The 16,143-nt window shown below is 39.0% G+C and overlaps 1 protein-coding gene across 8 annotated transcripts in view; it reads right to left on the reverse strand.

The window, feature by feature from the left end:
* The window catches only part of atp2b2 (ATPase plasma membrane Ca2+ transporting 2), a 120,613-nt gene that overhangs the window by 54,651 nt on the left and 49,819 nt on the right, over positions 1-16,143 (reverse strand). For all 8 annotated transcript variants that reach the window (XM_066697837.1, XM_066697843.1, XM_066697840.1 and 5 more), the window contains one exon: positions 14,056-14,595. In XM_066697837.1, the coding sequence (XP_066553934.1) occupies positions 14,056-14,254 (199 nt within the window). In that variant the 5' untranslated portion in view covers positions 14,255-14,595. The remainder of the gene's footprint in view (positions 1-14,055; positions 14,596-16,143) is intronic.

The raw sequence follows: 16,143 nt of genomic DNA on the forward strand, positions 1-16,143 counted from the left end.
CACGATTGGTCGAATGTGTGTGTGTAAGTGTGTGTGTAAGTGTGTGTGTGTGTGTGTGCATGTGTAGGTGTGTGTGTGTGTAAATGGCATAAAAGTGAAACATGTTCCACACCCGTTTGCTTGCATTTGTGGGGCAAAAAAATAAAATAAAATCCAATTCAAAAAACCATTTAGAAAAGTGGAGCATAATGACAACTAAATGTATGTACTGCAGAACTAAATAACCTCTTTCTGGTGAATTTTTCAAGGGGGCTCCTCTTTTCATCCAACAGAACTGGGGGAAAAAAAAGGAAACAGTGAATTTATGCAGACGCTTGCTCCCAAGATCAAGTCAAAGATACAGTGCACGTTAAGTCGACCTCTTTCCTAATGCCTCATTAATCAACGAGATAGCAGCATCTGAAGACTCCGGGGACTCGCACTGCAGCACAGAATACCCTCATTAATTTGGGTGTAAAAGCAGGACACTCATACACTAATAATGAGATGTCAGATATAGGGTAGATAGACTGAAAAGTTAAATTTAAAAAAGATCAAAGATTAATTTCGAATCTATTTTGATCTCGGGAAAACTGGAGATTAATTCATCCCATTCTTCAGCATACAGTACGGTAATGTACATGTCAGTAGTGATGGTACAATAAGAATGGTAATGAAATTAAAATAATCATTTTAAGCATCTCTGCAGGTCCTTCTTTACAGCAAACCACATACATTTGCGCAATATGACGATCTTCCCAACAGCAAGACATTGACTATTGTCAGATTAAAAGATATTGCATATATTAACAGTTGCTTTTTTGCAGCGTAGCTAAAAATAAATTACCATGGAAACCAAAAGCATCACGCTGGCTGAATTTAAACACTTCTGAGAGGCCAGTGAACCCTGCACTGCGACTTGTGCAGCTCAGGAGGCATGCAGACAGCTATTTTCAGACAGACAAACACAGGGGTGGAAAGAAATAATTAAGCATCTACAAATAATTGTATGAATTGCCACACGAAAGCTTAAATGTGAGAAGATCTGATTCCGCATCTCGGAACATACTGTACAGATCTCCAGGGTTGCCATGGAAACTGATGGTGTGCCACTTCAGATGCTGGAAGATGTTTAGGACACACCGATGTAACTATGCATGAAAATATACCGTACACTCCTTCCCAAGTCTTTGGTGGCACACCGACACTCGAGTAGTTTACCGACCTCTCAATCTACAATGTAACCTTACCTAAGCACTTGTATTTGTCTATTTTGTGTGGCAGAGAAGAATCTGTGTCTCAGAAAGAAGAAGCTTTCAGAATCGGGGCTGCTGACTGCTGCAATATACTCTCAAAGATTCGATTATTCAACTTCATGAATTTAAGCACCAGCCCCATAGAAATCTGAGACTCCAAAACATGAATTAATTTATTTGATTTTGATTTGGGGTATTCATTTTTTGTTTGTTTATTTGTTCTGCTTTTCTATTAAATAAAATGCTTTTTTTAAAGTCGCCCAACAACAAGGAACTGACATTTCAAATCTTTCCTCGGAAACATGACACTGCATTGCAGGGGCAAAAAGACTCGACACTACACATTGTGACACAAAAATGTATTCTGTCACTCACTGAGCAGGAATCCTTGTGTTTATTTTTAGATTTCCATTAAAGAAGCTGAAAAAAACAGGGGGGGGTGGGGAGTTAAAATGTATCATTAAGAAACTTCACAAAGTGACGAGAAGCATCAGGTTTGCTATCAGGCAGGTCATTCACAGAAAGAACTACTGAAAAGTAATTAGCGCTGCCTCTTTAAATTGACACAAGTTTTGTATAGTCTGACACAGTATCTTCAGAGGGGAAAGGTTTTGTAACTATAGTCTGGTGAATTCAGTGATGTATGAGAAATGCAAGTATGTGCAACTGCTCATATTAACATCTGCATAATATGTATGAAATATATGTAAGATATTGCCTGTTTGTCGATATTTTATTGCAACGCAATACTAAGCATTAAAGCGCAATCTGAAAAATATGCTGCCGCTTGCAATACATTTTTGCCCCAAAATGTAACACCTCTTGATATAGTGGTTTTCAAGGATGCCAAGCTGTCCCAAAAAACTGGTTTCCAAGGCAACAGAAAGTGTGATGATACAAATATTGATCCTTCCCTCTGAATACTTCAACACATTTCGGAGGTTAACGTGGTCACACAAATAAGAGATGCAATAGAAATGATAAACATTCAGTGAGGTAAAATTGGGCAGCTAGACTGGAAAATAAAACATTTTTCAGTTATCGTTTTAGTGCATCTATAAATAGTGTGTGGCTACTAAAGATAATACTTATATCATCTATAAATAAAGAGTCATTTAAAAAAAAATTGTCTTGTCAAAAGTGCTTGGAGATTCCCTTTCCATAGTGCGCACTTATTCCAGAGACCTGTCAAAGACCAGGGCTAGCGAGACACTGTGAGCTGTAAATATTAGGATTGAATCATTTTGTTAAAGAGATTGCAGGCCCATGACACACAATATAAGTTGGCAGCATTTTATTCTTTCCTTCCTTAGCATGAAGCGCAATTCCCCCGAGGAAAGATGCAAGATTAACTAGACCAGAAATTTATTTTTGCTGGCAAATTATTTCTCTTTACAAAAAGAAAGGGAAAAAAAACAACACAATAATATCCATGATCTTTATTCTGAACTGTGAAACTGCATTACAGTGTGTAAAAGAGAAGGCTTGCCCTATTCAACATTGTATTACTTCAGGGCGTCACCAGTCTGGACCCCAACCTTAAATTTCAAGCTAGGCCCATACAAATCTACACCCAATACAGTGAAATTAGTTGAAAAGCAACTTTAAATCTAAACAAGTTTACTGGGGACTCAAAATAATACCCCATGATAAACAGAAAGACAATTGTACCCATCTGTGTCCCTAATTAAAAAAAAAGTCAAATTTTAATTTCTCTTCTTTTCTTACATCAAGACATTTTTCACAGTGAACTCTTAAATTAATAAATAATAAACCTAACACCTAAACAATACTCAGATATTTTTATTCTGGAGTGTGAAACTGCAGTGCAGTGTCAAAAGGAAAGACATTACACTCAACACCATTGTATTCCAGCAGTTGGTTACCTGCCCCAAATTAAAAGTACGTTTTAATTCGGGTGTGCCACAGAATTTGGAAAAAGACACATGAGAAAAGAAAGAAACAAACAGTGCTACCAGAACTGACTGGCACAACTGTGTACATTAGGTTTCCAAGTAAGTTTATGTGTAAGTAAGTTTACAATGGTGTGGATGTGAAAGAGGCATATGTGTGGCTCACAAATGTTAAGTGCATTTTAAAATGGTTTGGAAACTCTGACCTAGATCCTCTGACATGTCTGTAGTAGTATTCTGGACTGGTTCCCTTTTCTACCCATTTCATTTAGCCATCATAGCATTCATTTGATAGATGCTTTGTTAATTCTGGAGGGGGGTGTAAAGAAACGTGTAGAGTGTAATGTGAGAAATCCCCAGGCAGCAGTGACAGAACAAATTAAAGCTAAGAAAGTTGATGCCAAATGTTTTTGTCTCTGATCCACTTAGGCCAGAAAAGCAGACTCACCCTTTACCCTTTTGCGCCGACAATACTTATTAAGGCATGGATAGAAAGACTTAGGCTATGACATGAAGGGGGGAAAAAATCACAATCGGACGGACATAAATGTTTGTGTTATTGTTTGCCGTTGTGGTGATGCTTCATTCCTTCACTGCACAAATATCAAAGCTATTAAGGATCATACTTACAGTGATGAAACTGTCAAGGTTCACTTCATCAAGGACACATGCACATTAAGAATTACCTTGCAGTACAGTGTAATAAAAATAAGAGTTTCTAAAAGATTCATCAGACATCTGCCACATCTGCTTCATTAATGAGGCTAGAAATGGCATCCTAATGTTAAATGGCAACTTAATTAGATAACAGCTGTTGCAAACATTAAAACTCCTGGTTTTGACAGGACTGACTGCCAGGACAATAATCGACTCCAAGTCTTTAATAACCAGACCTGTTTTACCAAGATCATCTGATAACTTTCTTTATACTTTAAAGTTGCATTGCTTTCAACTCCCAGACCGTCTTTTCCATATTCAACTCATTCCTTAATGTGTACTTAGTCTAAAAGCCAAGTTACAAATCGTCCCCATTTACCTCAAAGCAGAGCATTTAACTTCTTTTTCTCTCCCTGAAACTGAGCAGGAAAAAAGATACACTGACAGTGTATGTCATGTGTTAAGCAGCTGTAATGTCAGTGTCAGATTTCTTTTTGAGGGGTCGGATGTATCCCCATCACGGTGACGCACATTAAAATGCAGATTGCTTGAGAAAGTAGGACATGAAAAAATCATGACAAGAAAGGAAAATGTCCTCTTCAACAATACTTTAGATATTCAGTTGTGTATACAGGATTTTACAAAAACAACTGTACGTTGTTTTCTTTCCATAGTCCTGAATAATTAGAGATTCTGTTGCCACTGTTATTATAATGCAACTATTTGTTTGTCTCAATATAATTGGTTTATGTTAAATTCGCTTGGAGAAACATAACCTTTGGGCTCTCAAATGCTGCAGCTTTTTAATCCTGTCCTCAAAAACTGCTTAACTTCAGTTCATATACATCAGCAGGCAAAACATGCCACACAAAAACACAAAAAAGAAAAATACATCTGTTGCATTACAAATCATAGATAATTATAATAATCACAAGTTAGTTACCTTTCCACAACATAAATCCCTAAATGTTATAGTGTTCTTTTAAATACTTTTATACTGCACTAATTTGTTCTGCTAAAAATACAATCTCCATTAAATAAATCAGTAATTCAAATACAATATAAATGTAGTTTTCTAATCCCTTTCTTGTATTTGGCAATTTGAACATGAATTCAAGCAATTTGAGAAAACTTTCTCAAAAGAAGGTTTACATTGAAAAGGGGGGACATTAAACTGTTTCTTAGTCACTAATCAGTCCCTGAATTTCATCCCCCCCCCAAATAACTGTGCCTTCAAAACCCAAGCTCCTCATGCATTTTTAATTAAATTCTTTGGTGAACATGAACATTAACATGAACATATTCTGAACTTTAGCGCAGTGTTACTACCTAACATGAACTCAGGATGAGACTTTGCTGTACTTTGCTTTTTCATTTTAATTGAAGAGAATAAGTGAATGGAAGGTCAGATGAATCCTTCAAACTTTAGACACACAACTCAATAACAATACCACCAAAAACATTTTCCTCATTAGCAAAATTGAAAGATATATTGTTGCTTCCCTCAGACTGAAACACTGTCCAGGTTTTTCTTTGATTTGATTGGACTTAAAGCAATGGCAGTTGCAGATCTTTGCACCTGAAGCTGCCTGCAAAGACCAGTATTTAAATATCCGTGCCAGTTCACGTCGTGCTTGAAATCTCTCACTGATGACCTTCCTTCTACCTTCATACCCTGCAGAGTCGCGCTAATAGAGACATAGCTGTTGCTCTGCCACAATTGCAGACTTACATATACAGGACTGAAAGAGTGCAGGGTAAAACATTATCTGTCACAGGTCATCAGGATTAAAAGCCAGAATGGTATAATCGGAGGGGAGGAAACTCTAAAATTAGTATTTGTAGAAGCCAAACTTTTAATCATCTGCTTTATTTGCTCAGAAAATAAATAAATAAATACATGTTCTTCATTTTGTTTGTACTTCCTTAGGTGATAGAAACAGAATTGCAAAGAACTGTCCTGCAGCCGGACAAGTTCTCAATGTTTGAAGGGGAAACAGTCAGTCAAAATAAACTTGCAGGATATTTTTGCTGTTACTTATCACCAGCAAACGAAGGGACCTTCTTTATCAGGATCAACGGCATCCTGAAAGATTAACTAAAGTTGAATAAAAAGGTATGGAATACCACACTGCCACAAGAGTAGGCTTAAGAAAATGGGTGAAAAGCATTACATTAATATTTTTTCCCTTTTTATTTGTAATATTGTGTTATGTTTTATTTAGCAAAACCCCATTATGCTACTGTGGCCTTGAGATTTGCAGGATTGTTTCTGTGGGGGTGTTTTATAGGTGCGCATGAGCACGTTGGGCAAAGGAGACGAGCATTTATACATACGAACTACTGACTGCAAAAGGTCCTTCTTGTGGGCACTTTGGTGATCGGACATGCATTTATGACGTCAGATGAATAACTCTATGGAGCTGCCATAGATGTTTGTGGCATTATATTGCATGTTTGAGCCGTGAAGGCACACAATATGATCCCACAGTGGACCAGCATAATGACGCTCTTAAAAAATTCTAAACAACTGAAGCCAGAAGTCAATCTTCAAGAGATGAAGCAGTGATGTCTTTTGCAGGAGCCCTGCATGTTGGGAATGCCTGTGTTTGGCAGTGACAGACGGGCTCCAAAGAGGCATAGATATTGCTGTAAAACTCTGGCAAATATGTCAGCAGCTGTAATTACAGGAGCTTAGAGACAAGTGGTATGGAAACAAACTAGGTAACAGCACTCTTTAAAAAAAAATTATACAACAATTTCATAAAATGGCATAAGGAGCCTCTGTAAAAGAAGCGTCCTAAATGCAACCATTAAACCTATGGAGGAAATCCCTATCAGAATCCATCGCACAGCTTGGATGACACAAATCAGTATTGGCAGGCCGACAATTTGAATACATCACAAACAAGAATCTTGAGTCTAAAATATGCCTCTAAAACAATAAAGCTGACCTTACTCTGTGCATTATGAAGACATATGAGATGGCAAAAAACAGCATGAACCTACACTGTGAACAAGGACCTGTGCCTTTTGATGGAATAAAGAGGGCTCTCCGTGTAGGTGGCAGGCAGTCTACACCCCTACGCAGACGCACTAAATAATTAAATGTTTCCTTCACACTTGGTATGGCTTTCAAAGTCAAACTTAGTACAGATCTGATAGCAGCCCCTCTGGATAGAACGGCAGGTGATCCATCTATCATTCATCAGTCAGGGCTCCAGCGGGCGACACACACATTCTCACATGCAGACACAGACAGACTCGACTACTGGACACATGAAAGACTGTGCTTCTTCCCTCACACAGTATTGAGGACATGACATTGAATGAGGTCGACTCTGGTTAATTAAGACAAATAAAATTGAAAGCCCAGTTAAAGGGAGTTTTGAGCCGCGTTTGTGACCTTGAGATGTCATTGTACTGGTAATAGTTGAATGGAAATTGAAAAGGATCTGTGGAATAGGTTTTTCTGTGCCAAAACAGTAGTAGGGAAGATTGTATTACGCCACAGAGTATATGGATGAAAAAAACAACAAAGATTTGAGGTTTACAATGGCTTTTTCTCAAAATCTGGATGCAAAAATCTCCATAGAGTCTGAAATATTGCACTGTGGGCAAGATGGCCTACATTCAGACACCAACATACGTCTTCATGTTACAACCAGAATCAGACTGCACTGCTTTCCTGTAATCTGAAGTTAAACATATTTGCCTTTTCTTGTTTATGTGGTTGCTGCAACATTTTGCAGCACACGTCACCACCATCCCCCAAATGTGTATCTAAAGCTCACATACCAAAACCAGTAACAATATTGCCTTAAAAACAAAGAATTAGTAGGAAAAAAGGAAATGAGGATGTTATAATATTCTGTACGTCTGCACATTTACAGCTGCATAAGCAATAGAGCCACAGTTCACTCAAAATGTCCAGTAAGTGACCAACAATAAAAACGGCTGCTTATCTTAGTCAGCAACCCACTCTTCCTAGTAATCACCGTGTTAATTCAGCAAGGCAGCTGTCAGGAACCCCCCCCCCCGTAACCGGGACTGACGGATCAGGAGATTAAGGTGTAGAACCCTCTACACGATTCACCAACCAAGGGTCCTGGGCTATTTTATCTCATGAGTTATAGTTCACTCATCCAAAGTGACGTCTAGGCATTTTCATTTTCAAAGCATTTTAGCTTCTTCCAAGAATACACTTCTTTACAAATGTTATCAAAACAGCTGGGACTTACTATGAGAAAAGCTGACAACCAATAAAGAGGAAAAAGCCGAGGCACTTTCCCAGTGTTTGCAAGTGTCAGTCTCCAGAATGAGGCCATGAAAAGAATTGTCCTACGGTAGCAGCTACCCAGAATTGAGGGGATGGCGGTTATTATATCACACCACTCCAGGTTGATGTTGAAAAACAGTATAATAGTACATAATTAAAGCCAATATAACCGAGGCAGTGCTGTATTTACGTATGCGATGCACATGAACGTCTATGGAATACAGATCAAAAGAAATCCATAATGGTCAAAATAAAACAAGAAGATGAAATGCACAGGAAGGGATATACAATAGTGTTGTACCTCCAACGAGCTTTGACTTTTGAAGGCAATGTCTCTCTCCTCAAATCAATTAAATAGATTTCTTCTAAATATTTTTGTTCTAAAAGAAACCTTAGACTGTTATTAAAATAGCTATTACAGTGCACTTTAGCAGAATTCATGGCATAGGCATGAAAGCCCCTGGACATTGAACACAGCCCTTCAGTTGGTAACTACGGCAGCTAAAGCCAGAAACTGCCAAAACAACTCATAAATGACATTTGGTGTAATAATTATTTCCCCTTAATTTTCTTCACAAGTTCGATGATCTTTTTGATCTTTTCAGAATGCATTATATGAGGTATCTGCAGAGCACGTATTTGTTGGTGTGTATCACACAAACAAATTTAAACATGTTTGACATCTCCAGCACAGGCTTTATGTAACCCAATAACCCCTTACAAGTTAATAAATGCATTGTGTATATAAAGCACCAGTCACAAAGGTGATTGTAAAACACATGAGCCCGGTAAAAGTATGCATAGACGTAAGATGAAAGGCTAGAGTTAATATTATAATGTAAAAAAAAGGCCACACAACAACAAATAAGCAAAATGTGGATATATACAAAGGTGTTCATTATAGTCACTGAAGGTATGATAGATAAGACATGTTACTCTACCTAACAGCATAAAAACATCAAACAGCCTGCATGAAACCCAAGATAAAATTAACATATTATTCAGAGACACATTTTTGTTTTTAACTCAAATGGCTTTCATGCTACGATTGTGGTACAGTACTTTTTTTAATCTACATTAAACTATGTGCCACTTTACCAGTAATTTGTATTAATTGCCTACGTAAAACATATCTATTAAGCTCCTTTTGACAGATCCTGCTAAAAGGTTTTCAAGGTCATCGAGTTGAAAGCTTTTGTTAGTCAGTCAAAACTGGTTACATATAATTTGTAATCTGTCTTTAGAGACTTCTGATCCTCTTTTTAAGAGTTTCCAGAGGAATGAAGGACCTGCAATTTGGGAGTAAGAAAAAAAAAATGTTCTTATTAAAAGAGATTGTGTTCCATCTCTGCAATTCCTGGTGGTGCTAAGATTAAATAGGATAAATCAGGGGGGAATGACAATTTGAGCTGGAAGAGTAGATTAGCATGATCATTAGGGATGTATAAGCTGAGCAGAGGTAGACTGCAAAATTTAGCAACGGATGCATATCATTGTAAAACTGAACTCCAACTGCCATGCATTACAAGAGGACTCTGACTTCATGTCCTTTTCTACATGTGTCCTTGAGCAGCATGTCCCGAGATATCATGCTTCAGTCACCAATTAAGAGAAATGAAAATTGAGAACTACCCGAATCATTGGTGCCATGTAACTCTAACCTTAAGCTTCCAAGAAACATTCCTAAGATGTACCTTCTGCTAATACACCACAACTGCCGAACAGTTAATAATCGTGATGTCATTAAAGCTTTCCTGGATTCTGCTTCAAGGTTATCCATTGACATGACTATGGTCTCACTGCAAGGAAAGTTACTTTGAATAAAAAAATACTGTACAAAAATGAACGTAATTTTGGATCAACCCTTCACTAGTGCTAATGGTAGATTATAGATGTGACCTTCAAGTCCAGCCAAGGGTGTGGGAACTTGATCACCCAGACCGTGGTGAGAGACACTAGAATGGTCCGGTATGCCACCACCCCCACAGGAGGGAAAAGGCCAGCATGAACATGCCCAGGTCACCATGACCACCATCTAATGAGATTGGCACTTGGCAGCCGGCCCTCTCCAATTAAAGCCTCAACAATTGCTCCCCTTCAGGGGCTGGACCTGACCCTGTTCAGGGTTAAAGTGCTGAAGAGCATCCTGTGCTGGCATCATGAGATCCCTGAGGATGGGCCACAGATGGCTGTGCTGGAGCTGTAGCAGCAATGCAAACCAGATCAACACTGAGTACTGCATGGTCATGGCAGGGGAAATGCAGAGGACAGTGGATCGATTCTTCTGGGGCAAGGGGACCAGTGCCAAGGAATAACTCGGGAATGCAGAGATCAGAAGCTGCCACCCATCTGGGGGGCTGTTGTAGCTCTGGCCCCCAGGGTGCCAGGGGTAAGATCATAGGACTGTTACTGAGCTGCCCTAGTGTGCTTGCACTGTGGTCTTGGTCAGGACCGGAGACGATGGCCCACTGATACTGAACCTGGCCTATATGCCAACTTCACCAGTGTGCATGGGCACACTTGCTTCCATAACATTGGTGGCACTAGGGAGGGGAGGTAGGGTGTGCCCCAAGAGTAAAGGACCTCTTTGGGAAAGTCCAGGAATGGTAGGAAGGTCTTGGCCCCATGGGTGGTGGAGACGATGAAGTGTCTGCTCTTCTGGCCAGTCCTGTTTGGGTGGCTGCACACTCCAGGGGTGCATGGGCAGGAGTCTAAGGCTAGCAGTTGTTGGAAGACGCAAAGGAAATGGGAAATGGCTGGCCAGCACTCCAGCATCACAAGAGCAGCTCCAAAAATGAGGATTATGCATGAGAAATGTATAAGAAAAGCACAACAAAACACAGGAAAACAGGGAGACAAGTCAGTCCATCCGACCATTAACATAATAGGTATAAAAATAACTGTTAACTGTAATGATCTTTATCTGTCTATGTATGTTTTAACAAAGTGTTACATTAACCAAAAGCCTGGGTTTAGGTTTCATAAAACGTAAGCCAAGTAAATAAACAAACTCCCAAAGGCTAACATAACACAACCCTAACAGGTCTCATATAACATGACAAACAGACACCAGGATACCCCTGTGATCTGGTTTCATTGAGTATAATTGTACCTTAATACAGGGAAAGTGTTTCTCTTCAAATTTTAATTAGACAGAATACTGGTCCTAGAGGTTTTTATATTCAAACAAGCAATGGTTGTCTTTATTTAGTGTAATTGAGTGAGTGTGTTTATTTTATTTAGATTGTATCTCCTTTTAGTATAATTACTAATTACTATTAGCAAATTCTATGTAAGTATTTTGTGTGCAAAATAGTTATTAAAAAAGAGAACATACATTAAGTTGCTTTCACATATCTTTCTGTCCCTAATAAGATAATCAGAGTAAATTATAATATCGTTAACAGAAAAAAATACTTTTTTAACTTTAGTAAGGGTGAAAATTTGAAATTGTAGAGATCATTTATTTTAAGAAGGACACTACTCAGGAGAAATTAAATTCCATTGAAATGTGATTGATTATCAGGCCAAAAATAGGAATTAGAACAGTTTAAGTCATAGGGGAGGCCGTCGACTCTAAAGCGCATACCTTTCACTTCGTGCTTTTTATGCAAAAGCTCAGAACAGAACAAAGCTCTACAAAAGCACAAATAAGCATTTAAACTGCCAATGCAAGCTCTTAATTAAATGTCTAGATTGATTTTCGTGACAGTTTCAATTCTCACTGTGACAACATTGAAATACAAATAATAATGTTTCTATGTTCAATACATTTTCACATACAGCTGTAGCATCACGTTGCCCTTTACGGTGAATATTATTGCCATGTTTATCATTTTAAGCTCGCATTCAATGAATAACAAGTTACAACTTTGTATCTTGTGCTTCCCCTACACAGGTGTGTAAGAGAGAAGGCTGCTGCTGGGGTTTCTGCTCCTCAGGCTATTCCAGGAATCTTTCCATACCTCTAAAGGAAACCTAGATCTACCCTTCACTACACCATTGGTTAAAAGACAGCCATGACAACTGGGCTCTACAGACACCTGCTCACATGCACTGGGAAGTCTCCAACCTGGCCACCTCACCGGCAACAAACCAAATTAAACATCCTGTTGCTAAGTACATTGAGGTGTCTGCTCCCCTAAAGACCGAGTCCCCGACTACTCTTTCTTGGAAGGAAGTAAGCACCATGGTGGCCAGGGACCTAACATTTTCCTTGACACCAGGAGTGCGCAGTTAGATATCATTCGAGGTTTTGTAGAATGAACACATGCTCTCTCCTGTGATAAGCACCAATGGTAATACAGGCTCAGCTGAAAACAAATGGGGGAGAAAAAGTTCTAAACATCAAACAGACATTGAAATAACTTCCATTCCTGTAAGACAAAGGATGCTGAGCTCATGAAGGTGACTGAGCTCCGAGAGCAAAGCCTGCCCAGCACATTAAACACGACTCGATCATTTGTCCTCATTATGAAGTGCCACTCACAGCATCAACCTGACTCACATGATCAAAAGGATGCGAGTGTTACTTCACACTGCTGGAAAGCACATCTTTAAGTGGATTCTTAAAGTCAATTACAGCCGAGGTATTTCAGTCATATCTGCAGATAATATACTGTTACGTCTGAGTGGAAGATGCAGACTGAGGTTTCAATCCTAAAGACTTTCAGTTTGGAAGCAGGGCCTCACACACACAGCTCACCGATGGACGCTGCAGGATGAAAGACAGTTTCCTTGGACAGAAACTCAGATCTTATTTCTGTTTTGGAGCATGCATACATACAGAAAACACATACACACTCAAGTTACACAAATTAAATACACAAATATAAGACTGATGCTTACATTAGGGATTTATGGTTAGAAACATAAAAACTGCATGGCACTGCATTGCTGAAGCAATTCATTAGATGTCTTTCCTTTCTAGGCATCAAAGAACATCTTGACAGACTGCTTAAAGATAATGCTCCTCGATAAGAACTTTTAAGGCTAGTCTCTAAACTCTGCATCCTCTGGGAATCCTTTTTGGGAACAGCAAACATATTTGTGCTACTACAAACAAAACAAAAAAAAACGTGTCATGACAAGGTCTTCACTCAAAGGGTTAAATGCCATTTAATTACTCACAAAACTATTATCTTTCTAATACTATAAATAAATACATAATTTAAGTTAATTCTCTTAAAGGCTGACAAGTGCCTCCTTCTTTAATATTTTTATCTTTCAACAATAACTTATCTTCAAAAAGTAGGTGTAAACACAGTGAAACAGGTTAACACAATGTAAGTGATGCCCACGGTGTCTGTAACTAGTGCCAGTCACTGAAGCATGCTCAGAGTCAACTGGGCCATAAACAATGAAGGCAAGAATTTATAATGGCCCTTTTCTGCTGTCATAGTTTATTAAAATAAATGAGACAGTAATGCAACAGTTTTACTATCAGCAAGGGGGAAGGGGAGAACTCTGCCTCCTCCAGCTTGTATTGATGGTACTTCAGATCTCTATCATTATTGTACCTCCTTTGATTTTTGTAATAGCTTTTGCTTGATGCAAGTTAAATTAAAGGTTTCTTTCAAGCTCTATACAATGGAAAGAGTTTAATATTATATGACATATTTGTGTATATTTGTGTGTCATGGAAGTAATTTTGCCTGTTGTGTCCCAATTTCTCTCTTGCACCCCCTTTAAAATGACTGGGGTGAAACTCTTACACTGTGCCTTTTGATGCTGCTTTGAAGCAAGAAACACACTTGGGTTAAACTCTGAGAAGCTGCCTATGGAAAATGCTGAAAGTATAAGTATCAGCTGAAAAGGAATGTATATTTCCTTTACTCTGATGACATCAAACGTTTATATGTTAATACTAAGTTAATACTTGGTAGTAGTCCTACAAGTCGACAAGTTTGTGTTGAACATGTACAGCATAGATAATTGCAGTGAGAGTTTTAAGCAGAAGCTTCAAACTTACCTTCTGTTGGCGATGTTTTCAAGCGCCTGCAGAGTCCCTCGGTGTCCCCATAGTCCTCCTGGATTTTGACCACAGCCTCCGTGCTCCGCAGCTCCATGAGGGAGCGCAACTCCTCCAGTGTGCAGCCAAACTCTCCCGCATGGTTGGCCTCATTTCTTTGGTTCTTTGCGTAAAAATCGCTGTTTGTCAGGTCCCCCATCGTGGCTAGTATTGCTTATAGTTTCAGATAAAATGGTTTGTTGTTTTCTTGTTAAAAAAAGCAGAAGGCTTCTAAAGTGAGCGGTGGGAAATCACAAACCAAAGGGTCAGATCAAAGACGAAAAAAACCCAGCAGATTGTCTGTAAAGGAAATAAAATGAAGAATTCCTCTGGTTACAAAAAAATAAAAATAATGATAGTAACACCATCCAAGAAAAGCCCAGTTTAAAGTCCAGAGGGTTCCTGCTTTCAAGGCTGCAGACCAGCACCGCTCCATATATAGTTTCCCATTCTGGTTGTCTCGGGATGTTGCTCTCTACATGGTCATCGCGTCCGTTAATCCTTCAGGAAGCAAGAAGAGAGGAGAAACAGCAGGGTGAGTTCAGTTTGAAATCTGATAAAACAAAGGACAAATGGCTCATCGAGGGAGAGAGCGAGCCAATCTGCCAGGCAGCATTTTCTCCAGCGTTTGGCTGTGAGAGTGCAGGGCTCTGGTGAGGCTCGAGGGTCTGCTGTGAGATGCTACTCTCAGTGCCAGCGCTGCCGTCTCAGAGCTACGCCGGTGCTATCTGTGTCACACGCGCTGCATTCTCCTCTCAGTGGCAGCGGTGGTGGCCGCGGCAGCTAAAGCAGTAGCACTGTGCTATACTTTGATCAGTCCCAAGAGCAATAGCTAAACGAGATGGCTCATGAATATTAATAGCCCAGCCATTATGCCTTTCAGCTTAAGATTTGACTCTGGTGTTGTACTGTGAATTCAGGCTGCAATATAAATCTAATTTTGTAGCAAGAAGAAGAAGAACAGAGTTCACACAGAGAGAGAGAGAGAGATTAGGAAGAAACCAAAGCAGATAAACACTTGGTAAAATGACTGTGAAATTAGAGAGTAATGTGATTCTCTTGTACTGAACAACACAGAGGTGACACGTTTATAATATTTGGAGGGGTACATATGGACAGATTTTATATGGGGGGTGGGGTGGGTGTAGCATGTGTACTATCAAATTCATCCATTTAAGATTAGAAATATATTATTTAGGACAATGGGAAGGAAATTAACATGGAAAAGGAAAATCTCTGTGCTTTGTTGTGCCAGTGAATACCAGCCTTTGCTTTATTTAAAATAAATGTTCTGTTTATTATTACACAGACACACAATCTGCTGTTTGTATACATTCTGTTTCAGAGTCTGTAAGTGATAAATGGTAATACATTATTTCTGGTATATGCAATAAAATATAATTGCCACTAGCCGCAAAATCTGAGTGAACTTTCCCTATTCACCACCCACAACAATCCACATAATGCGGATTCCTGCAGGCACTTTAGCACTCTTCACAGCACTGAGAAGGTGTTCAAACCCATCGAGAGTCAGCTACTGCAGCTAAAGGTGTTGTGAAATTTCTCTGACCTTAAACCGGCAGTAAATATCTGCCTCGGAGCATATTCTTCAGGCTGCACAGCGAACGCTGTGAAATTACTCTTTCCACGAACTGCATTTTATTCTATTTAAAACTTGGATACTGCTAAGACTGTTCCCTTATTCTTGCATGACACTAAATACAGCTGATTTTATTCCATTCCACCATTTTGCGAGAGGAGGTAATGTCAGCTGCGCAACATGATATTGTGTGTCAGTCTGAAGTGACAAGTGACAACACAGAGAAACGAGAAACACATCAGTCTTAACAATACCTCAGTGCAGTTTTCAGATGGAAATATACAGCTAGACGTATCATTAAACAATATTTTTGTGTTTTAATTTAGGACTCATTTATATATATTTTAGGGGAGATATAAATTATATTTTCAAACCACTTCCAACCATCTTTTATACATTCACAAATGTTCCCTGAACAGAATCAGCACACTGATTTTTACCATGCTGCT

This window comes from Amia ocellicauda, chromosome 3, assembly GCF_036373705.1.
Source record: "Amia ocellicauda isolate fAmiCal2 chromosome 3, fAmiCal2.hap1, whole genome shotgun sequence".
NCBI classification, from domain to species: domain Eukaryota; kingdom Metazoa; phylum Chordata; class Actinopteri; order Amiiformes; family Amiidae; genus Amia; species Amia ocellicauda.